At 39.2% G+C, this 25,270-nt stretch overlaps 1 protein-coding gene across 2 annotated transcripts in view; it reads left to right on the top strand.

The window, feature by feature from the left end:
* RGL1 (ral guanine nucleotide dissociation stimulator like 1) overlaps positions 1-25,270 on the top strand; it is a 256,134-nt gene that overhangs the window by 82,130 nt on the left and 148,734 nt on the right. For both annotated transcript variants that reach the window (XM_055319220.1, XM_055319218.1), the window contains exon 2: positions 12,825-12,988. In XM_055319220.1, coding sequence (XP_055175195.1) covers positions 12,857-12,988 — 132 coding nt within the window. In that variant the 5' untranslated portion in view covers positions 12,825-12,856. The remainder of the gene's footprint in view (positions 1-12,824; positions 12,989-25,270) is intronic.

Genomic DNA, 25,270 nt, shown 5'->3' with positions numbered 1-25,270 from the left:
TCAGTAAGTAGTCTTGGGTGTTAAGTGGGGTGTATACAGCCTGCTTTGGACTTACTGGAGCATGACAGCAATTATCGGGCCTGGGTGCAGCATTGTGGAGTAGAGATGTGGTGGATCTTCCTCACCTTCGGGGGGGGGGGGGGAAATCTCGCTGACCCGTCTTTTCTTCTGGATTTTTTTTTTCTTTTTATTTGGAACAGGCATACAAGTCATTACCCACTAGAAGCAACATTTGTGAAACTTTCTTAACATCTGTGGTGCATAGCCCTAGAAGGTCATTATAATTCAAATGGAGCAAGATTTTAACTGTTCTGGCACAAACTTTGCCTGTGATACAAAGTAACTTCCCTCTTACAAACTGGCTAAGACCAGGAGATGTGGGCTCTCTGCTAGAAGTCCCATCCTGGAGCCAGAGGAAAGTGTGTGCATGGGTCTAGCCCAGCAGAGAGGATCATGAAGTTTATTTACTTCACTATCACTTCTCCCTAAGATAAAGGCGGAGAAAAGGAGAGTGTGTTAGCTTGGCTCAGTGGCTTAGAGTAAAGCATCAGGGATTCTTATGTTTAAAATTGATGTCACTGCTAATGTGCTGCTTGAGTGTATCCAAAGTCCTGCTTTTCTATTTCAATTTCCTTTTTGGTTACGTGAGACCAGCTATGACAGCCTGTTATACATGGAAGACTTGCGTTGCCAGATTTTAATTTGGAGAATACAGCACTTATTCTTGACGAATTGGTCCAATAGGAACTGGAGTAGAGTCTAAACAACTCTGTAGGTCTGTGGCAAGGCAACAGAAGGAGAGAGAGAGAGTTAATCAACCTTCACCCAGGCAGCCTGTTGACAGATTTCTAGGCTGACTTAATCAATGCACTGACTTCACAAGACCTCAAAATTATTTGGACTGATTTCACCACGCTTTATCCTTTTTGTGATAAAGTATACCTCTAAAGTAACTAGCCTGGGATTCCTTTTTAGGGCACACAAAAGAATAAAAGAAGAAAACCCCACATTTTCTTGTGGTCCACACTGAAGTGCAGAACTGGAGTGAGCATATAGAGGTTGAGATTCTGAGCCAGCTTAAGCTTCACTAGCATGTAAATCATTTTTCAGTCTACAATAAGGTTAACAATTAAAATCTCTCTGGTATCCAGAATCAATGTCAACCGCAATCAAATTGGGGCAATGAACCCAAGAACTGCATTCACTTGAGCTGTAAATCATAAACCCATCACCCTCCAGAGCAGAAGCAAAAGTGAAGAAGTCAGTGAGTACTGTAATAGGTTCCATATGTTGTTTTAAAGAGAGTGAGTCTTTAAAAAAAAAAATTTAGACTACAGATCACCATACTTTTGTAGCAAAAATTTACATACGCATAAGAAGTGAAAACTGATGATGTCAAATTTTTTGCTTCTGTTTTCTGCCACTTTATTTTATTTTTTATTTTTTGCCACTTTTAAAACATAGGGAAATAATTGTTTATTGAACTCTGGAAGGGCAGAGAAAGTGGAAGAAATGGCAGAGTGGACTTGAAAGGCGGAAGGAAGAAGCTGACTCTCAGCTTTGGTAGATAAGGAAGCATAGATAAGGAAGCAAATTCTAATAACCCTCTTGGCTTTTCCTCTGCTACCTGGGTGAAAAGAGCTAGCGTTTCTCTTTTCAGCCTTAAAGTTACAAGGCCCAAAATTAACATGGTCACAATTCTGTGAAATTTTTGAAAGGCCACTATAGAATGGGAAGGGCAGCTGTGTCCTGAGTCAGATCTGTTTTCAAATTTGCATTCTGCTGTGTGATATTGGGCAATTCACTTAACTTCGCTGAGCTTCAGTGTCATCTAATGGGGAATTAATACTTAGCTTACAGAGCGCTCACTGTAATGCACTTGTGCACGTCTAACACTTATCCTATTACTTTGAGATGTATCTGTGAAATGTATCCTGTCATTTTGAAATCTTTCTTTTTCTCTTCATGTAATTACTGACTTCATGATTTGGGTTAAGAAATCCCAGCATGTAGGCTGATAAAAGGAGTACGTATGTTTATTTATCTTTTGTGTCCCTGCCTCATACACACCTGGCACAATGATTAGGCTCTAGCCAAGTAAAATGTTAGGGACTTCCCTTCCCTCCTGCGAGCAGCGTGGTGCTGAGTGGGGTTGAAGCAACCCTACCATCATATTCCCTGGAAGTCTGCCACTTGCTGCGGTAAAGTCACATTGGCCCGTTGACCCCTCAGCTAGGAAGTCAAGGATGCTAAGTAGTACATTGGCACGATTGCTATCGTTCTAAGAGGCTTAAATCCAAGACACCATCTCATTCAGTTTCTCCTTTGGTTTATTGGAAATAGCAAGGTCAAGCTGTGGTCAATGAAAACACTGGAGGAAGTGGAAAGTCCTGTGAAAGTTTAAGAAGGGAAAAATAAAAGAAAGAGAAAAGAAACTACAACCTAGTTGGAATGGAATAGTGACACAGAAGGAAATGACCCTATTTCTCCTCAGACAGATGCTGCGGTAGATTTCACAGTGGCTCTGAAACTAAAACTGACACCTAATGGAGGTCTCAAGCCCCACATTCCATCCACCTCTCATTTGCTGCTATCCAAATTGAGACATTTTCAGCTATTGAATATGGTACGTGTCCATAAAAGGGCAGATAAAATGGGCCAATCAGACGACGACTGCATCGGTCAAAGCTCTAAACCTAGGCCTTAGTGAAAACGTAACCTAGGACCAAACACAAAAAACCCTGCAAAGGTACACAAGATATTTAGCGCAGCCTTTGAAAAGTCTGTGACGGATGGCTCGTGCTATTCTGAAGGCCTGATGAGAAATCCAGGCTTGGCTCTGCTAGGAATGGTTGCAATTTTAAAGAAAAAGTAGGTTCCAATTCAGGAACTGCTTAATCTATCCCGGCAAGACCTTCCCCACAGGCTGACTTGAAAACATTCCTGACTCTGTTGCTATGCAAAGCAGTTTTCCAGTATGTTTTGGAAATTTGGGATTTGGGAATGAATTTGGTTTTAGGTTGTCTCATTGAGACTTCAGATCTTTTGGTTCACTCCAAAATAACATGAGAGTTCCATCCTTAATGACTATGAAAGGAAAATTCAATAGCAGCCTATCAGCCAATACCATACCTGTGAATACCATACCACAGCATACCTGTGAATTCAGGACCTCTCGTCTATGGCATACATGCACAGAGCTTGGCATGAAACAAAACAAACACAGAAGAAACAGAGATGTTGAGTGTCCTCACAGAGTTCACTAAGAGATTGAAAACAATTGAATACATTGAGTAAAAATATTTGAAAATAATGATGGCCTCTTTTCCAATGTACATGAAATGCAACCAACATAGCTGCCTTTCCTGACAAAAATGTCCCTAGGCTACTGCAAACTCAGGCCTTTGGGAGGGTTTCTTAGAATTTCATAAGATGGTTTTGACTTTTTGTTGCATTCACCTAGGGCACACAGATCACCAAGGGGACAAGCCCACTAGATCTGTGCCAGAATCAAGAGTCAGGAAGCAGTATCTCCAGTGGTTTCTCCTCCATTTCATTGTCTCTTTAATGTTTCTGAGTCCATCTGGGTCAGTGAGTTTTTGATCCCACATGGGGTAAGTTTACCATGTTCTATCATGGTACAGACCAAAAAAGCTGAGAAGAAAGTAAAAAATGTGAGCCAGTGGGAGAACTCTCCCTAACACAAGGCATGCAGATCCCTCCCTCCCCCATGGTGGATGAATATTGGACCCATTCCTTTGGCCTTAGCATCACTTATGGACATTAATGCCTATTTTAGAGGCCAAGATCTGGGAAGGAACAACATAGTTAGATGAAAATGAAGATGCTGCTCATATTATAAAGCTTCCTGCACCTAGTTAGTCTAGCAAATTGGTGTCTGGGTATTTAGCAATACCAGCTAGATTTAATCATTACTATGTGAAACTAATCAGAGTTGTCCATATGGGGCAAGATGTTCTCTGATCTAATGAAAAAGAGGAGTAGTTAAGAATATATGGGGGGAAAAGAATGGTATCCTTGCTGCTTAGAGACTGGGAAAGAGAATGAGGATTGGCCTAGTGCCAATTCACTGTATGTGCTTCTCCCAGAAGTGTTTTCTTAAGAGATCTCCCCCTTCCCCATAGGGACCTGCTGTTATCCTATAGTCTAATAAAGTGACTGTAATTAAATAGATTAAACTTCTGTTTTTAGTAAAGTAAAAGATTGAGAACAGACTGCTCTTTAACTGGAGATGTGGAAAGGCCAATCTATTCAGAAGTTAGTTAAAATGATTTTGTGCATTAACTGATAAACTCAACAGACTTCCTTCCCTGAATGTGAGATTTTCAGATTTTTGCATGGCTCTTGTGAGAAGCCCACCTCTGAATCCTTTCAAGAGCCCAGATTCCTGGGAATTCAGATTTTTCAACATTGATATGATGCTATTTTGTGAGTGGAACATTGATGATTAAGGTATGGCCTTGTCTGTAGCGGTGAGGACACAGCTCTGTGGTCCGGCCAGCTTGACAGAAACTCTGGAGCTTGTTCCTTCACCTCTCTTGATCTTGAGCTTTTCCTCAGTCTCTCTGAGGATGAACTGATGCTCGTGATGTGCGAGTCCGGCACCTGGCACGGTGGATGCTACATCGCTACCGGACTGCTATAGTGATTGTCGGGACCTAAAGAATGACTCCGACCTGAGTCAGCTTGACTTCCTTCAACTCGAAGATAAAGATTAGCCTGTGACTATTGAACTGTGTGATGCTCCCCTGATGGTTTTTGCATTTTGCCCTCATTCAGCCAGTTAAAGCTGGAATCCACAGAATTGTGAAACATTTGAGCCTGGAATGGTCATGTGATTTACAGTTTCATCTCATTCTGCGCTTTCAAGCAACATAATCGCTGAGCTTTTTATTGTGATAAAAATGCAGGCCATAAAAAATTCCGCCCCTTAGAATTCTTTCTGTCTCTCTTACAATGCTGAAGGATTCTTCTAGATCTCGGACTCTGTTCTGTTTAGGTATCCTCCCCCTTCCCTCCCCCATGTCTGCCTGTGCAGATCTGTTTCCAGACTGCCCGCACTAAATGGAGACAAGGAAGGGAGCCCAGCTGTTTTCCTTGTGTTGGCTTTCTGTGCTGAGCAGGAATTGCTAAGCAAAGAGCAACATTTCTCCAGGGAGGTTCACAAGGGTAGTACATAACCCAGTCTGGGTTTTTCTTTTTTTGAGTTATTATTAAAAACTTCTGCCAAGGATTATCAGTGGAGGGGAGGGGAAGGTGGTAGCTCACGAAGTCTGAAGTGCAGTTGGACCAGCCTTTAAAAACTATCAACTTGAATGAAGCAGGAATGTCTTGCACTACTTCAATTTTCTACATTTAACAGGAGACAGTTGCTCCCGGAGAAAGTCACTTCTGATTCCATACTCTGTTGTGCAACCTTGTTCAGTTTCAGTGAAGACAGTACATAATTAAAATTCCTCTGAAAATGGTTGCCCAATGATTGACATTTGTTCCAAAATACATCATAGTAGTAAATGCTTAAACTGCTACTCTAGTGAAGTATATTTTTTTAGTGGAAAGAAAACAAAATGTTTTTTTTTTAAAGGTGATTGAGCTTTTTGAAAAAAATTGAAGGAATATGATACATTTATGTTCAGTCTCTCAAAGAGCTGGCAGTCCAGCAGTGGAGACCAGAGTAAATCGAGAAGAGCCAAAGAAACCAATTCGCAGAATATAAGTGAGTTGCCTGATAGAGGCTAGAATGCTGCTGAGTTCCCACAAAGGAGGAGACAGTGAAGATCTGTTGCCCTCCTAATACGTTGACATAAATTGTTACTTCAAACACAACCAATGTTTCAGTATTGCTCTGAAGCAATCTGACGTGCCTGCTTTCCCAGGACGAGTGCTGCTTAGTGCTAGAAATGTATACCATGACTCCCTGGAGTTCTTTCTGTCTGGTGTCTTTCTATGCTTTAGTCTCCATTTCTGCACAGAGATCCTAGATTCCGGACAGCTGCTTCTGTCTCTGTTTTCAGAATGGAGAGACCACTGTGATGCACCCCTACAACTGGGAAGGCTGTCTCTTATGACCTCCTTGGATGCCCCAGTTTATGAGTACCACAATATCAATCATGATTAGAGATGTCTACCACTGAACCAAGATTTGGATGCTAAGGATCACTGAGCTCACCCAAACACCAGCCTTACGAAGCCTCAGCAAAATTTACAGTTGACTACACATTAGAGAATTTTGAGTTCTTCCTGAAGAGTCACAACTCAGGTGTTAAATCTATGAATGCCAAGGGGCTATGATAACATCATACCATTTGTTTGACTTTTGAGTAATGAATGCACGCATCATGCGGGCATAAGTATAGTATGCGAGTGACCCGTGGAAATCACCACTTTTCACCATTGTGTTTAGTAGTATAAATCCCTCAGTTCTACTGAAAAAATACTTCAGTGCACATTAGTTTTGCTTTCTATATTTGGGGTGGGGGAGAGGTGAGTACTTTATTTTATCTCTGGGCGGGGGGTCTCAGTGGTGTTATTGGTCTATTTATTCATGTTAAAGATGAGGTACATGAGGCTGAGGACAGTGAAATGGTTTGCCCAAGTGTTACAGAGAGAACTTACTGTAGTCTTATGATTTAAACCCAGGTCTCCTGCCTGGGATTCCAGTGTGCTTTGTACTATGCCATTCTGAACCCCGTAAAGCATACTAAAATGCAAAGACTGTTCTTGATACATAGATATTCAGGTGAAAGAGTTGAGGATAACCAGAGGTAAAGAAGCCTGTCTTATCTGCACAGAACCTGAGCTCATTAGGAAGCAGAATGAGGATGAAAGAAGTTAGGAGGAAAGAAATGGCAGAAACACAAGTAATCATGGGAAGAAGACTAGAGTAGGGCAAATATCAGACATTTTCAAGATTAGGAGAAATCTGAATTGAGTTAAAAAGATTAAAAGATTTGTCTAGGCAGAAGCAAGAGTGTATGTGTGTAAGGGAACCAAATAGAAATGCTGTATTATCAATGCATACAATGGAATCTGCAGGAGCAGAAGAGAAACACGGCTCTGCTAGACAAAGGCTAGAAACACCAAAGCATTCCAGTAAGGTTCTGAATGGTATATAGGTTCTGAATACTTCCTTCTGAAAAAATGTAAGGAGAAGAGGGAGGGGAAAAAGATAATTATTTAGTGGGATGTCTCATATATTATTTACTATGATACAAGAGAAAGTCAAATTCAGTAAAGTTGAGATTGATTTATCAAACAAAATCCAGCATGGGTATTAATAAAATAAATACAGATTTCAGCGAAATTGTGCCCTAGGACTTATTTTTAAAGCCGTGCTTCAAAAAGGTTGTATCTGTGAGAATTATAGATAATTTTTATCAAATCACAACAACAGATACTAGTAATGGCAAGTTTTTATGTTCTTAGATGATCACTTAATACTTATGTTTTTAAGATTAACCCCTGGGCCACCTGGGTGTCTCAGTCACTTAAGCCTCCAGCTCTAGGGACGCCTGGGTGGCTCAGCAGTTGAGCGTCTGCCTTTGGCTCAGGGTGTGATCCTGGGTCCGGTGATTGAGTCTCACATCGGGTTTCCTGCATGAAGCCTGCTTCTCCCTCTCCCTCTGCCTATGTCTCTGCCTCTCTCTCATTCTGTCTCTCTCATGAATAAATAAAATAAAATAAAATAAAATAAAATAAAATAAAATAAAAAGCCTCTAGCTCTTGATCTTGGCTCGTGCTGCATCACGCTCCATGTTCGGTGTAGATCCTGCTTAAGATTCTCTCTCTCTCCCTCTCCCTCTGCTCCTCCCCCACCATTCTACTCATTCACACTCTCTCCCTCTTCAAAAAAAGAAAGAAAGAAAAAGAAAGAAAGAAAGAAAGAAAGAAAGAAAGAAAGAAAGAAAGAAAAGAAAAAAGAAAAAGAAGATGGTATTTGGATTTAACCAAACTGAAAAACAACAACAACAGCAACACAAATCTTTAAGCTTTGGTAGGAATGTTAGGGCTCTAGGATTTGAAGCAAAATGATCTTAAGAATTTTTACATGGCCTTTTCTCATCTGCAATTGGTTCTCAGTGTCAAGTGAAAGCATCTTTCTTCCATACCACCAGACTTATCTTCCCTGTTCTTATTTTACTTCTCTGTTTCATGAAGTAGGGACAGTGTACAGTCAAATCCTTTTACAATTACAAAAGGCATTTCTCTAGCAACTTTCTCTTGAATATTTTTAAAAATATTTTTCATTTATTCATTTGAGAGAGAGAGAAAGAGACAGACAGACAGACAGAAAGAGCACAAGCAGGGGGAGAGGCAGAGAGAGAGAGGGAGAAGCAGACTCCCTGCTAAGCTGGGAGCCCAATGTGGGACTCGATCCCAGGACCTGAGCTGAAGGCAGATGCTCAAACATCTGAGCCACCCAGGAGCCCCTCTTTTTAAGGTTTTGAGCTAAATTTTGCTCTTGTGTTCTCTGATCAGATATTTGTCTTTCTATACTTACAGCTTCCTTTCTCTAACCCACCTCTAACTTAAGGATGATCTCACCACTTGATCTCACTTTAAAGTGATCTCACTTTAAATTTTGTTTTGAAGGGATGGTAGAAAGGGAGGTGGGTGTGTGTGGGGGTGACTGGGTGATGGGCACTGAGGGGGGCACTTAAGGGTTGAGCACTGGGTGTTTTTCTATATGTTGGCAAATTGAACACCAATAAAAAAATAATAAAATAAATAAATTTTGTTTTGTCTTGTTGATATTAGGTATTTTAGGATGACGGTTTTTCAAAAATGGATTCCTCAAAAATCTTATAGGCTTATGATATTTTAGACCAAATATTAAGTGGAATTGAAGATTCTGCCTTTAGGTTTATAGTGATTTCATCTTATTCATTGAATGGGCTTATATTAGTGGTATTTGGAGGGAAGTTGGCTTGTAAGCCTTGACCACGTGTTTTAAGAAAGAAGACAGGAAGGAGTTCAACTGTAAGATATGCAGCATATCAAAGGTAGTAGAAGGTCTACATATTCCTCTTATTTTCATTCTAACGAGAAATAGCCCCACTATATAGACTACTATAGGCTCGTTTTAGGGAAATAGGAAACCTATACATAAATGCATGAATTGTTTAAAGAAGATATGGAGTGGAACTTAAGATTTGAAGAGGTAAAAAGGTGGATCAGCAGCAGAATTTGGCTATAATTTGGAGGACCAGTGGAAAATGAAAATTCAGGGATTTTTGTGTAAAAATTAAGTTTCAACACATTGATAGAACATTCAACCAAACCTGGGGCCCTTCTGGGCATGGGGTGTTGTGTGACTGTGCAGGTCACACCAATAACAGCTACCCTGGTCAGAAGTTGAGATGGGGGTGAGGGATCTGGCTGGCTCAGTTGATGGAGCATGTGACTCTTGATCCCCAGGTTATGAGTTGAAGCCCCATGTTGGGTGTAGAGATTAGTTAAAAAGAAGAAGACCAAGAGGAAGAGGAAGAAGAAGAAAAAGAAATTGAGTTGAGATGGGAGTAAAATGGAAAAGGAATGATCTATTTTCCCAGGATGTTTCCCTCTCTGTATCTATCCCACTCTTACCTGTATACTCATTAGACATGACCACCTCTCAAGTGGGCACTAGTGGGCCAGTGAGCTTAGACACTGATCCATTACTTAACTCTAATCCATGAGGGAAAGAGCAGGAGAGGGAGGTCTCATTCTACCCGTGAGGGGATGTAGGGTAAGGTTTGAAGTTATGCTGAACTTTTTCTAGGAGAGAAAGCATAAACTTCAGAACTCTACAACTTCCTAGCAGTGTATTAAAATTAGTTAGCTGCCTTGCATCTAATTTTTCAGGGCTGTAAAATGGTTAAGTCCACCTGACTGGGTTACTGTGTAGTGTAGAGATAATGTCAAAAGTCCTAGCACGGTGGCTGGTATGCAATGGGAGCTCAAAATATGTTGCATATATGGTCATTTCGTTTTGTGGGTGAGGAGAGATTCTGAGAATGGATGAAGAGACCTCAAATCTCGGATGAGGTGGAGGATCTCGAAACGTTTGAAGAGCATCCTAGTCACTGGCTGCCTCTCTGCTTCCATCATGAGTTCCCAAGTACTTCATAATGGTTTAAAGCTCATTAAATTGCATCTTCTTCCCAAACAGGGCAAGGAAAAATCTGTGGGAAGTCAGTACACAGTAGAGTTCAGTGTCCAATACTGAAAATTTGCCAACTCTCACCCACACTGTAGTGATGAGAAAGCAGCTGTGGGCAGCAGTAGAGTGAAAGCTGTGGGGTCACCAGGATACGTTATGCTTACAGATGTTCCATTGTTCACCCTGAGATGTTATAGTTCATCTATTTTGTCCAACTAGGTTTCCATGTTATGCAGAAGAGAGAGCTAAAACCATTTTATATAGCTTTTCCACTTTGTTTTGATTTATTATTTGTTGTTTACAGTATTATCTCCAATAACAATGATGGAATTTCCTTCCCTACTAATCTGGCCTGTTTCCATTTGGCCTGTTTATTTTAGTTTCCTTTTTTGGGACTGAAACCTCCACATGACTTTGCTTTGTTTATTTCCTTGCCTGTATGTGTCAGCATCATTTATTAGCATATCCTCTCACATGAACTTTGTTCATTAATTATAAAGGTTTTGTTTCCTGCCTCCTAGTAGGATTGTATTCAGGGCTCCATGTGTGTAAGTACTGCACGATGGTTTTGGTTAGCAGTTTCCTCATCATTGCTCTCTGCAAGCAGATGGTTTGCTCTCCGTGGTTTCCAGATGGAGCGCGTGAAGCAGAGGAGGAAGTCTGCTGCCAAAGATGTTTTTCTCAAATCTTCTGACCAACTAGCCCTGCTAGGCTTCTCAATACTCATTTCTGTTTGCTTTTATTTGGGCAATAGGTTATGTGAGCATAAAACCTGCTTTTTGCAGACATGCTCAATTCTTGAAGACATTTCCATGAAAGCTAGTCTGTGTACTAATGAGCAATTAGGTGCTTGGGGATGACTTGGCTCTTTCTCATGAAGACTGTATAGCCCACTAAATCAATCAAAAAGTGAAAAATAAGAGGTAATTTGATTTTTACATCTGTTATTTGAATATATTGGATCTGCTGCCACATTTTCACTGGATTCTCATGATTTACTGAATTAACTAATTGATCAAACATTGCTTTAGTATTTACTCTGTAGGGCAGCCTGGGTGGCTCAGAAGTTTAGCACCACCTTCAGCCCAGGGTGTGATCCTGGAGACCCGGGATTGAGTCCCACATCGGGCTCCCTGCATGGAGCCTGCTTCTCTCTCTGCCTGTGTCTCTGCCCCCCTCTCTCTCTTTCTCTCTCTCATGAACAAATAAATAACAAAATCTTAAAAAAAATAAGTATTTACTCTGTATATGATGCCATCTCTAGTGTCTAGTGCTTAAAAGACAGAGGGTGAAAATAGAGTTGAAAGCAAGTAAATAAAAATGTTACAGGTGGCACAATAGAAATCTGTCCAGAGTATATAGATGGAGTAACAATGGAGAAGGGGTCTTTATTCCCTTAGAGCAGGGGTGGGAAGAGATGTCAGAAACAAAGCCTTAAGGTGCTGGATATATTTGAGATCCATACATACCTTCAGATGGCTGCAGTGATGACTGAGGAGGCTGAAGGGTATGGTGAAAGAAGGGAGGTGGAGGAAGCCAGGCAAAGAGGGGTTTAAATTTTATTCTTTAGGGAAAGGTTTTTTTTTTTTAAGATTTTATTTATTCACAAGAGACACAAAGAGGCAGAGTCATAGGCAGAGGGAGGAGAAGCGGGCTCCATGCAAGGAACCTGGGGTGGGACTCGATCCCAGGACTCTGGGGTCACACCCTGACCCGAAGGCAGATGCTCAACCGCTGAACTACCCAGGCGTCCCTAGGGAAAATTTTAAGTAGGTGGAACAACATTTTTAGATTTACTTTAAAAAAAATTACTCTGAGAAGGATAGAGGAGGATGGGAATGGAGGCAGGAGATTCCTTGGGACAGGATGGCGAGGAGCAGGCATGATATGATTCCAAACAAGCCAGTGGTGGATGGAAAGATGTCAAGGAAGAAGACATTATAGGATTGGTATCAGTTTTAAAATATTGTCTTTACAGCAACTGCTGATGAATCTTAAGGCTCAGGAAAGTAATGTAGCGAATAAATATTGAGTAGAATATTTTTCCATGCTTCCACTGCAGTTTGAAAAAATGTTGTGGCATTTAAGATGTGGCAATATACCATATTGTGATGACTTGTTTATAACTCTTTCTGCCCCAGGACATTAAGTTTCTTAGGGTTAAGAACCAAATTACCAAATGATTTGTGTATGCCTAGCTTGGAGCCTAATATAAACAAGTACCCAATAGATGTTTGAGGAGGAAGACTCCTGACGCCAGTACTTCTTCCACATGCAATATACAGCATGAAAATTCGAGAACTTCATTTGGGCTTGTCTCTGCACCCATTTCCATCTCACCTCCTGAGGGGGGCTAGGGAAAAGTGACATACAGGCATAATAGGCAGATGATGCTTCTTACTTTGCTTTAAAATTTCTATTTTTTGGTAAAGAAATTTCATTCTTTACCAAAATGCACCCCTGCCTCCAGGAGCCTGCATTAAAATAGCAATAATGAATATTTAATATATGTAAAAAAGTGGTCATCAAAGTTGATTTCTGTTGTGACATTGTCTTCAATGGTCTCATTATCCACAAATCACGCATAATAACTTGCATTCATATCTTTTTTTTAATGGTAATTCATGTTTTAACCTGGATCACACTTTATTCTTCCACACAGATCCGTAATGCCTCCTGCCTGGCTCCTTCAAGATGGAGGGTAAATCTGTGGGAGAACCTGCTCAAGTGGCATCTAAATTCAAACTTTCCACCAAGGTAGAAAGCCCAGGACCCTGGCTGGTGGAAGACCATGCTCGGATATGGGAGGTTTTAAAGACAGAGGAGGTAAGACAACTCTGAATGGCTCAGTTGGTACAATGATGGATTTTCTTAGACTTGAGACTCTATAGTCTCTTAGTGGAGTCAGCACCAAAGGCTAGCTTGGCAAATTTTTATTCAGGGGCCAACCATGAACAGAGAACAGTGTCAAGAGTGTGTTCCTTGGACATTAATAACTCCACATTGATTTAGCCAAAAGATGTGGCATTGACAGAGCTCAAAATATACAAGTAGACATTCTCCTTGTAGGATCTTATCAGTCCTAAGTGGGAATTCAAATTGTGGTGAAAAGTTAATTTCTAAGGATCAGTCATAACAGTGGAATTACATAAATTCAGTTTTGTTTTTAAGAAAATTGTAGTTTTCTTTTTTACTGTTTTTTTAAAAGATTTTATTTATCCACTTGAGAGAGAGATAGCGAGAGAGAGAGAGAAATAGCATGAGCAGCGGGGAGAGGGAGAAGCAGGCTTCCCACTGAGTGGAGAGCCTGATGTGGGGCTTGATTCCAGGATCCTGGGATCACGACCTGAGCCGAAGGCAGACACTTAACCAACTGAGCCACCCATGCACCTCTAAAAATTTATTGTTTGACAGCATGAGGCTCAGTGTAACTGTTAGGGCTCTTTGGTGGCAGGCAACAGATATTCACTCTGACTAATTTAGGGAAAATGGGAAATTGTTGGAGGATATTGGAAGGCTCACAGAATTGATGAGAGGTTTTGAAAGTCTTGGAAAGGAGACAGGAGCCGAGTCAGTAAAACTGCTCAGGGCACTACCCCTGATATAAATTCCAATCTTTTCCCCCACCCTCTCTTTATTCTCATATGTATCTGCTCCAAATGCAAAGCCATGGGAGTGGGGGGGCTCACTGCCAAACTCAGTCACATGTCTTTTTCCTGGTTATTATGTAAAGAGAAAAAGAATCTTCTATGAGAGATCATTATAGCAAGTCCGCACAGCACTTGTGTTTGGAGTCCAAATGTCTAATATCCACATGTTGTGACAATTCCAGTTCAAGAAAGTAACTTAACAAGTGCCATTTTAAACATGTGAATGCTACCCAAGCAAGTACAAACCTCTATATGGATCTTTTCCCAACAGATTTTTTTTTTAAAGGAATAAAGCTCCACAGAGAGCAGTTGAAGTCTCTATGCATCCCGCCTAACAGGACCAAGACTACGGTGAGATAGGTGAGGTGCTGAGGGCACAAATTTAAGGAAACCCTCAGATTTGTGTCCTGTACTTGCACAAATTTGAGAGTTAATGAGTTCTTATATTTTGAAGTGCCTTGCTTACGTTGATGTAGTGCTAACTCTACCACCCAATTTTATTCTTCTCCCCTTTTCTCCAAGGTAATCCCTTTCCTAAATTAGGCATTAACCATTCTTACACATATTTTATTATATATAGTACATACCTGTTATCCACATAACCAATATATAGTATTGATGTAGATCTTTTAAATTTTGCATAAGCTTTATGCTACATGTCTACTTCTATATAGCTTTTTAAAAACTTAACATTTAGTTTCTACCTTATCTGTTTTCTATACTTGACACATATAGTTTTAGCTTATTCACATTTTACTTCTTTATATTCTATTTATTGCATCAAATTAGTTTCTCTTCCCTTATTAACTCTTAGGGACTTTTCAATACAAAGTAGTGTAGTATATTCTTTAGCAGAGGCACCTGGAAGTGGCCTGCTGGATTATAAAGTATGAAAACCTTCAGTTTTACTAGTTATTATCAGATTTATTTCCAAGATGAGGACATGAATTTATACCCCCACAAGCAGTGTATGAGAAGTCCCTCTGTTCTGTATCTTCACCAGTTACCGATCTTGTCAGACCCTTTAAATATCAGTTAATCTGATTGTTTTGAAATGGGCTCTTGTTGTTTTAACATGAATTTTTCCCATATGGATAATCAGTTAGCCTAGCACCATTTTTTGAACGTCCCTAATTCTTCTGTAGTTAGGAATGTTCTCATGTATCATATTTCTTTACATACTCTCTCTGTTGATGTGATACTCTCTCCACAGTTTTAGCTTTAAAGGAAACATGGATATCTAATTGGACATGTGCTGCCACTGAATTATAGCTCTTCAAAATTATTTTGGCTGTTTTTGGAAGTTACATTTTCTATATGGATTTAGGATGAGCTTGTTAAGTTCTGTGAATTTGGAGAAAAAGCAAAGTCTGCTGGAAATTTGATTGGGATTGAAATAAATTTGTTGATTAATTTGGAGAGTATCAATATCTTTATGATATTCAGTGATTATCTTGTCTAAGCATTGACTTTAATGGATATGCTTCAATATTTCACCCTCAGTATTTCACCAATATTTTATCCTACACCACTTTATTGTGAGCTTTTCATAACTATGATTAAGGAAGTTTTTTTCTTCTCCTTTTCCTTTTTCCTAAATGTTAATTTCTTTACATTGTAATATTTGATATCTACAAAATAATATACATGTAAGTTATAGAGTATAATATTAAAACAAACACTGTGAGTTCACAATGAACTTAAGAACTGCAACTTTATCAATATGTTGAATACATATGTGGACTCTTTCAGAGCCTATTCTCTGTCCCTTTGATTCTTTTCCCTGCAAAGTTAACCATTTTCTTGAAATCTGGTTTGATCATTCTTTAGCTTTTTAAAGGTTTTTATTGAATATATATATATATCCCCAAACAATATTGTTTAGTTATATAAGCTAGTTATTTGGTCTTACATATGATATAGATCCGATTTCTTTGGTGACCCACTTCTTGCACTCAACATGTTTCTAAGATTTTTAGTAGTAATTCATTAATTTTTACTGTTGAATAATATGCCATTATGTGTTTATGCCAAGATTTATTTATTCACATTTATGTTCATGGATATTTCAACTACTTAGTCTTTTTTTTGCCATTACGAACAATCTGCTGTCAATATCCTTATACATGTCTGTGCCTGGTGTAAGAGTGCTCCATGTATAGGAATCTTTCTAGATTAATACCTATTAGATGAATTTTGTAGTTGAATATGCAAGTTATGTTTTGCAAGTTATTGCAAGTTATTCCAAAACAGTACTAATTTACACTTCCAGCAGCAGTGCATAAATTTTCTTATTCTACATTTTTGTCAACTTTTGTAATTGTCGAATTTTTTAATTATTTAATCTAGTTGTTATAAAATAGAAACTCATTTTTTACTCATCAATTCTTGATGTATATCACTCCATCATAGATAATTTTGTTTTTTCTCTCTCTCTTTTTTTTAGAATTTACTTTTCTGAGGTCTAACTATATATAGCAAGAGTCTTTATTTCCTTTTTTCTTTTTGTCTGAAGATGCCTTTATTTTGAGCCTACTCTTAGAATGATAGTTTAGATGGGTGCAGAATTCTAGGTTATTCTCTTTCAGTACGTTAGAAATATTCCATTGTCCTCTGCTTTCCAGTGTTTCTGTTGTAAACTAGCTAAAAGTCTAATTTTTATTCCTATGGATATGTCTTTTTTAACTAGCTAGATCTTCTCTATATTTTTGCTGTTTCGTAATTTCATTCTTCTATGTTGAGGTGTGGGTTTCTTTTTATTTCACCTGTTGGAATTCATTGGGTTTCCCAAATACGTGAATGTCATCTTCCCTCAGTCTGGAAACACCTCTGTAATTTTCCTTTCAAATAATTGGTTTTGCTTTATTTCACTTCTGTAACTTCAACAAGAATTATTTTTTGTTTTTCTCACTCTTTGCTTATGTTCCTTACCCTCTCTTTTTGAGTTGCTACCTTTTTTTCTCCATGTTGTGTTCTGATTAATTTTAGATCTATATTACAATTCCCTAATTCTTTCCTTCTATCTAATCTGTTCTTTAACCCAGCCACTGAGTTTTAAATTTCAATTGTTCTACTTTTTTTTCTAGAAGTTCTGTTTTTTTTTTAATTTCTAGTCATTGCTTAATGTCTTCCTTTCTATTCATATTTTTATTTTTGAAGACTACTTGTCAAGAACTGTGAAGGCTCTGAGACTTTATACTATTTGCAAGTTAACTTGCCAAGGTTAGATACTGAAAAAAGACATGAGACTGCTGTGTCTCAGAGACAGAAGAAACAGTGGCCAGAGTGTAAACATGTCTGTTTTGGTACCCTATGTCACAGTTCCTCCAGGGCCTAGATGCTTGCCTGCACAGAGAGGATCACTGACTTTGGGAAACTTATCAGTTTACAGTTTACAGTAGACAGCAAGTAAGCTTGCACTTTCTCCTAGTGGGGGATATTACCTTATCCTTTAAGGTTAACAAGAGACTGCAAACATAGGCCTGAAAAATGATCTGCATAAAGACCAGCCAGGCCTTGATCTTTCAGCAGAGAAAGCAAGACATCTAGAAGCAAGAGAGACCCAAGGGGGAGTGTTTCCCAACAATATTAAATATAATAGTTTTATATTCTGAGTTGGCAATTCTAACAACTGTGGGTCTTGTTTCGCTATCTGTTCTTTCTGTTGCCTTTTGACCATGATGTTTTGTTTCTTTTGTGACTTTTCGCTGTGGGTTCACTTTTCTTGGAATGAAGGGAGTTTTCTCTCTTGAGAATTTGCATTTACTGCTGAGAGCCCTATCAACTGGAAGTCACTTTAAAGTAAATTCTTAGCTTGAAGTTCTTCAGACTACTCAATGTGACTACAGGCTGAAAGTCTGTGGATGGGTGTATTTATGGTAATTAGTTCCAAGGGGAAATGACTCCCTCCCCTCCCCAACTCACCCTTGCCCCTATTCAGTACCATATTTTAAGATAAGCAAGTTTTATGACATTGTTGTAGAGGGCATGCCATTCTTAGTTCACCTTAAAGTAGAGGGAATAACATTTTGGGGTCCTAGTTTTATGCAGTGGGGATTCCCTGTAGATTCTCTCTCTTGAGCCAGCCCCCAGTTTTGTCTGTTAGTCTCTGTATCATTTAGAGTAATAAAACTGGGGCACTTGAGTGGCTCAGTTGGTTATGAGTCTGCCCTTGGCTTGGGTCATGGGTCCCATGGGTCCTGGGATTAAACCCCACTTTGGGCTTCCTCCTGTTCTGTGGGGAGCCTCCTTCTCCCTCTCCCTCTGCTTGCCACTTCCCCTGCTTGTGCTCTTTCTCTGTCAAATAATAAAATCTTGAAAAAAGTAATAAAACTGATGTAAAGGAACACTAATGCTATCACATAGTAAAAAATGTAATAAATAAAAGTTCCATTTCTGAATCACAGAGTATAGTCAAATACTTGAGTTCATTCTTTTTTTTAAAAGATTTTATTTATTTATTAACTATATATATATATATATATATATACATATATATATATATATATATATATAGAGAGAGAGAGAGAGAGAGAGAGAGAGGGCAGAGATACAGGCAGAGGGAGAAGCAGGCTCCATGCCAGGAGCCTGATGCGGGACTCCATCCTGGGACTCCAGGATCGCGCCCTGGGCCAAAGGCAGGCACCAAACCGCTGAGCCACCCAGGGATCCCCACTTGAGTTCATTCTTAAAGGAAAAGCATAAGTTAGCCCTGCAAATGGGATTTTAGAAGAAGAATGAGAGAAAATATTCCTGGAAGAGGGAAAACTGTGTAAAAGGTAGTATTGAAAGCATTTTTAGCAGAAAAGGAATGGCGCAAAGGATGAAACTGAGAGGGAGCAAATAATGAAAAGTCTTATGTGCTTTACTCAAAATTTCAGAAATTATTCTGTGGGCCTTGAGGAGTCAATGAAGAAGGGTTTTAGGTGGGACTAGTCACATGGTTGGATTTTTTAGAAATGTTACTCTTTCAGACCTGTGAAGGATGGCCACGAACACTTCAAAACCTTCTAGCCCACTTTGGTCTCTTTCTTTTCTATCTACATTGTGCTGTCAGTGCTCAATGGGGGAATTATTTGGGGTTGTTCTTTTTTTCAGGAATGGGGATTCTCTCTCTTTAACTAGACACTCTGTCCTTGAGATCATGTTCATTAATTTTAATTCTACTACACTATAAACCCAAAGCATGGGCATACTGCTGGACACATGTTGAAATAGAAACATGATGATTGGTCGACAAAAATTTTCATAGTATTTATGTAATCATATAATCACTATTTCACAGTAATATGTTGTTTATCTAAATTATAACATCTACCAAAATATTGCTAGCTATGAGTACAAAGGTGATTCATTTGATTCACCCTAGAATAGCACTTAGTGGTTGTGACTTTTTTTTTTTTTTGGTCATTGCTGATTGAATTTGCACTGAGTCATCTGCCATGTCACTGGACTTATCTGTGTTCAAAGTTTTACATTTGTGAGGAATGCTGCCAAGATAAGCAATGTTGTCTGTGGCTATAGAACAGAGATGTGCTCTGTGTGAAATTAAACTAGTGAATGAACTGTACAGAGACTGGAAATATGACCTCTTCTGCTTTATCCAGCTCAGGAATGGGGCCCCACATTGTAACATCACATTCTTGGAGGAGGAAATAGTAATGTGTTCATCATACATGCTTTGGAGATTAAGTCATACTCATCTGAGGGACAGGAAAAGAAATAATTCAAATGAAAAACTAGATGACAATTTGGATGAGCAGTAGGGATGCATTGCATTAATCTTTGAAGAGCCAGCTCTTTGCTGAATCTAAAGTCTGTGGTTTGATGATAGAGCAAAGGCTCTTCTTTGGGATTCTGAATGAATTTCTTTTAAGCTCTGCCACAAATTTTAATATGAGGCAAAAGAATGGACGTGTCCTGCTTAGGAAGTTATTAATATATAAAAATGCCTTGAAGTATTTTTTCTGAAATGAATACAGTATATGTATATCATCAGTAGTGAGAAATGGAATTTTGAGATTGAATAATATTCAGTTGGGGTCTGTAAATGAGAGAAAATAGTATTTATTGAGCACCTTCTCTGGGTCAAGAACTGTATTTAGTTGGCATTTTCATATTCATCAATATCAATATATTTAATTGTCAAAGCCAAAAGTATATTTTCACCAAGATGTTGAAGATTAGAGGTTAAGGCACATACTCAAAGATACATAGCTGGTAAGTGGCAGAGTAACATTCAAATTCAAGTTTGTTTCTATTTATTTTTATACTGTTATTTCTTCACAAAGTTGTCTAATAAAATTACTTAAATCAATCTGATTCTGCATTTGGTTTCCTTGTCCAGACTTTAATCCTGGCCAGGGCAGGATCCTCAGCTCAGTAAATGGTACCGTACAGCCTTGCCTTCATAGAGCTTGGCTCTGCAGTATCTGGTGTGAGTAAACACCAGTGTGTACACTGAATCACAATGTTCTTCCATTCTTCAAAGCGTTGTCCCAGTGTGTGTGACTGGACTTCCATCTCTGCTCTGTCATATAGCATCCCGGTATCTTATGGAGACTGCACCCTGCCCTTAACTCTGTCCTATTTAAATGGAGCCCTAAAACTCTGCTAAATTCTTGTAGCTCTCTTTTCTGGATATCTAAGCTCTGCCCCACATCCCCCAAGATGTTGATTGGGGTGCAGTTGCGAGCAGTCTGATTGTTTGGAATCTGGATATTTTCACCCATTTCCTGAACTCTTGTCACTTCTTTGGGCGTTAACATCTGCCAGGAATCCACATGTTCCTATGCCCTCAAGATACTGCTCATCAGTTTGCTCTTAGCATGGGGCACCCACTTGTCATCAGGGAGTCTCTCTAGGTCCACTCTATCAACTTTGTGTCTTCTTATTTTTATCCATTGTCTCCTGAAGCCAGAGTACCAGGTTGCCCAGTATAAGACACTTTGAGTTATGGCAAGACATTTTTAATAACTTTCACAGTCTAAACCAACCAGGGACATTCTGGATATCAGACCTTTCATTATGGTTACACTTCAGTGTTGGTGTGTGAAAAGGTTCTCGTATACCACCTACCTCTTCAAGGAAGACATCCTTAACCCTTCTGGTTAGGGTTAGTGACCACTGTGTGATCTTGTAATACCTTTGTTCATCTGTCTTATAAGACTCATCACATGAATGGGACTTACATGTTTATATATTGCTGCCTCCCAAACTAAAATGTAACTTCCTTAAGGCCTCTATCATATACATCTGTATATGTCCAATAATATTCACAGTGTTTGGTGCACGGTAGGCCCTTAATAAATACTTACTGAATACAGAAAATATACAGAGTGACTAAGAGCATAGACTCTGGAACCAGACTTGCTGTGTGAAATTGTCAAATTTCTTTTAATTAATTAATTAATTAATTACTTTTTTATTGGAGTTCAATTTACCAACATATAGCATAACACCAGTGCTCATCCTGTCAAGTGCCCCCCTGAGTGCCCATCCCCCCATTCCCCACCTTCCTTTCCACCACCCCTTGTTCGTTTCCCAGAGTTAGGAGTCTCTCATGATCTGTTACCCTCACTGATATTTCCCACTCATTTTCTCTCCTTTCCCCTTTATTCCCTTTCACTATTTTTTATATTCCCCAAATGAATGAGACCATATAATATTTATCCTTCTCTGATTGAAATTGTCAAATTTCTTAATCTCTCTGTACGTCAGTTTCCTCATCTATAAAAATGATATACTAATAGGATTGTTGTGAGAATTAATTGAGTTATAATGGGTAAAGTGCTTAGAACAGTGCCTGCTACATCATAAGCAACGGATGTAGACTTCTATTATTGATGAACGAATCTGTGGCGGGGGAAGAGTACAAAATGTTGCACCATAATGGCCTAGCAATTGTACAGCAGTTGCTTTTTAATCCCTGCTATCTGAATTTAGGATTTCTGCTACATTCTGAAAGGCCCCACACTCCGGGATCCTCCCTCTGTTTTTAAATGACTATAGAGTTTGAACTGATAGACCCAAGTGCCTGACTGTACTGAGACTACCCTTACTAATGTTCCTACAGGGTGATGATCCCTCTGGCAGGAAGACAGTATAACCCCAACTAAACAGCATTGTGTTGAGATGCACAAATAATTTTGGTGTAGTGGCCAGATGTGGGTGTTTCAGAACCACTCAACTCTATTCCCTGCTTACCCTGTGTGTGAGATACGGTGACACTTTAGCAGTGTGCTTTCTCCTCAGGGGCAATATTCATGAATCAGAGTAGACTGGCTGGGTTCTAAACCTTGTGCTATGCTGGCTGCTGATTCAGGTTGTTCAGGTGATGATTTGAATGGGAAGGAAAACCCTTCTAAGAGGATACAATAAGACAGGATTGATATGAAGAAAGCTTTCTCCTGTAAAAGTCTCTTAAGACATTTGCAATCAATTTAGCCTGCTCTGTTTGGTTTCCAGTTCTAGAACAAACTCTGCCTTTACCATACCAGACACAAACATTTCCTTGTATTTTGATACAGAGAGTAAAGGAGACTTCAGGTAAACTTAGAAAAAAAGTAAAGAAGGAAAGATAGAAAGAGAAAGAAAGAAAGAAAGAAAGAAAGAAAGAAAGAAAGAAAGAAAGAAAGAAAAGAAGAAAGAAAAGAGAAATTTTTTGAGGGCCTGGAAGTCATTCATTCATGGGGTTTGCATTCATGGGGATCTTAAGTCTCTAAGAAAAAGTCTGCAAACCAGTTCTGTTTCAGCTCATTGTTTTCCACAGCGTGTTCAATATAAACCTCAGGATCTCTTTTTGTTCCTTTGAAAACCCCATTATGTCAGGAAAAGCTTGGCATGAGGCAGCAAAGAGGCAGGGGATGGGGGAGAAGAGCTTACAAAAGGAAATTGTTCCCATTAAAGGGAAAGGAAGTGTCTTCATCCCTCTAAGCTTATCTCCCCTTTAAGGGGGCACATGAGGGAGAAATGACATTATTTAAATTTGTCCTTGGATTAGAAATGCTGGGTATTTGGGAGAGGTTGCATGTCTTCTCACAGCAGTGAGTAGTTATTTTTTAAAGGTCCATCCTTTCTCAGAGGCCCCAGGAGAGGAAATGGTTGAAAATCTCCACTCCTCCTCAGTGACCTGGCATCTGAGAAATTCACCTGATTTACATGATGGGAAACCCTGATCTGGGAATCTCAGGAAACTTTATAGATGAAGAAAATTTCAGTGAGGTAAAGACTGGAGGGAGGTGTTGCTGTTTGGAAAGGATTGGCACTCTTTTTTCAAAAATTCTTTTTAAAAAAAGATTTATCCATCTATTTTAGAGAGAGAGTATGCGAGAGTGTGAGTGCATAAATGGGGGAGGGGCAGAGGGAGAGAGCCCTATGCAGGGCTCGATCTCACAACCCATGAGATCCATGACTTGAGCTGAAATCATGAGTTGGAGGCTCAACCAACTGAGCCACCCAGGTGCCCAAGGGTTAACATTCTTTAAAAATTGCACTCCGATATCCATAGCCCCAATGTCTTTGCACATTATGCTGTTCTCTCTGTTTAGAATGCCTTTCCTTCCCCTTCCTTAGCTAACATTTGCTCCTCGTTCAGATTCTGGCAATTTTTTTTTTATTTGCACACATTATGTTATGTCCCCTTGTCACCTTCCCCTTACTCTTTTTTTTTTTTTTTGAAAAGCACTTTGTGTCTTCTTTATGTATGTTTATCACCCATTATATGGTAAATGCTTATTTTATCATCTTTACCAGTGTACTATGAGCTCCTAATATGAGGAACTATGTCTTGTTCAAAGTTACATCACTACACTGTTGAGGTGCTTGTTGAATGAATGAATGAATGAATGATCGAACAAAGGAATGGGAAGATAAACAACCATTTTCACATATTGATGAGAGCACCCTAGAATACCTAAGTGACAGATTTTGGGGGTGTTAGTGGTGTTTTCTCTGACATCATAAAAAGGCAGACTCAACGCCCAGAACTGTATGTTTTATTCTGTAGCTTGTACTTGTCACTCAGAGGAACCATTACAATTTTACTGGATTTCTGAGAAATCAACAACATATGTGGTATAGTAAAAATACAGTGACAGTAAAAGCAAATTGCCTGATGAAAAGAGTCCTCAGTAAGCAGAATAACCTCTCCTCCCACTCATGTTTACCCTTATGGTCATATCATGCTTACAAACTAACTCATTGTTGCCTCAAAACTTTCATTTTTAGTAGGATGAATGCAGGGCAAGAACAAATCTGAATTGTTTCAAAGTAAAAATGTTGATCAAGGGAACTAAAAATGGCAGAGATTCAAAACATTGTGGTAGAAGAATCATGCCATATCAAGGTGGGAGGAGAAGTTATTTTTAAGGAATAATTGAGGGTGGTAGATCTGTGAAAGCAAGACAGAGCCAGGATTTTAAATGGGAGTCCTGAAGTAATACAATTTACTAAGAAATCCAAACTGCTGACAATACTGTCACAGAAAGTGAGTAATTCCCAAATGGGCAGGACTTTTTGGAAGAAATGTATCTAGCCCCTCCACACAAAGTATACGAACGAGGAGAAGCAATCCCTTTGGGGCAGGAATCAAGGTGTCACCTCTTTTGTGAAGGGAGGCAGGGATCATAAGGAAGAAGATGCAGAGGCTTAAGTAGATCAGACCTGAACTGTAGAGCCACACAGGGGCGACCGTTAAACAACCATAAGAATTTTAACTGAGAGCTGAGAAGACCTATGGAGAAAGAAGCCAAATTATTTATCCCTCGGTTTCATTTTTTTTTAATTTTGAAGACAAAAACACAGTACACTGTAGAAATCATAAGTGACAGCCAGTTTTTCAAAATGTCTCTTATCTAGTCATCTTATAAAATCTTCTCACATCACAATTGCAACCTTGTAGTCATTGTAGGACCAGGAGAACCTTTCAGTGGCCAGTCAAGTCAGAATGTAGCTTGTTCATTTGTCATCCTTAACCAGCTGGGGGTCTCTGCAGTCTTTGAGGGCTATTTTCTCATTGCTTCCATGGTTGCGTGTTTCTTTTGTGGCAGAGAAACATCCATGGCATTAATGCTCCACTTAATTCTTATTCTTTAGCTAAATTAACCAGAATGCTTGTGAATACAGTGTGCCCTGGTTAACTTAATTTTCTACACATTTGTGAGATAGTAGACAAGCCCCATAGTAAGCCCTTAATTGACGTTTTTAAATGCTTGGATACATAACATATGTGAAAGTACATTTCTCACTCAAAAAGTCCAAGTTCCATCCCAACACATAGGATTTGAAGATGTAGGCAATAAAAGGGAAATCCTCATGGATTTTGGATTTAGCTAGAATTTGGTTTGAACATGGGAGTGATATATACTGGATGTATTACCCCAGGCAGTAGTTAATCCTCTGAGCTTCAGTTCCTTAGTCTGTAAAGTGTGGATAATGTTATTCTTTTGCGGAAGGTTGA

Source organism: Nyctereutes procyonoides, unplaced genomic scaffold (assembly GCF_905146905.1).
Source record: "Nyctereutes procyonoides isolate TBG_1078 unplaced genomic scaffold, NYPRO_anot_genome, whole genome shotgun sequence".
NCBI lineage: Eukaryota > Metazoa > Chordata > Mammalia > Carnivora > Canidae > Nyctereutes > Nyctereutes procyonoides.
The sequence above is the reverse complement of the archived record's forward strand: the minus strand, read 5'-3'. Positions and strand labels throughout refer to the sequence as shown.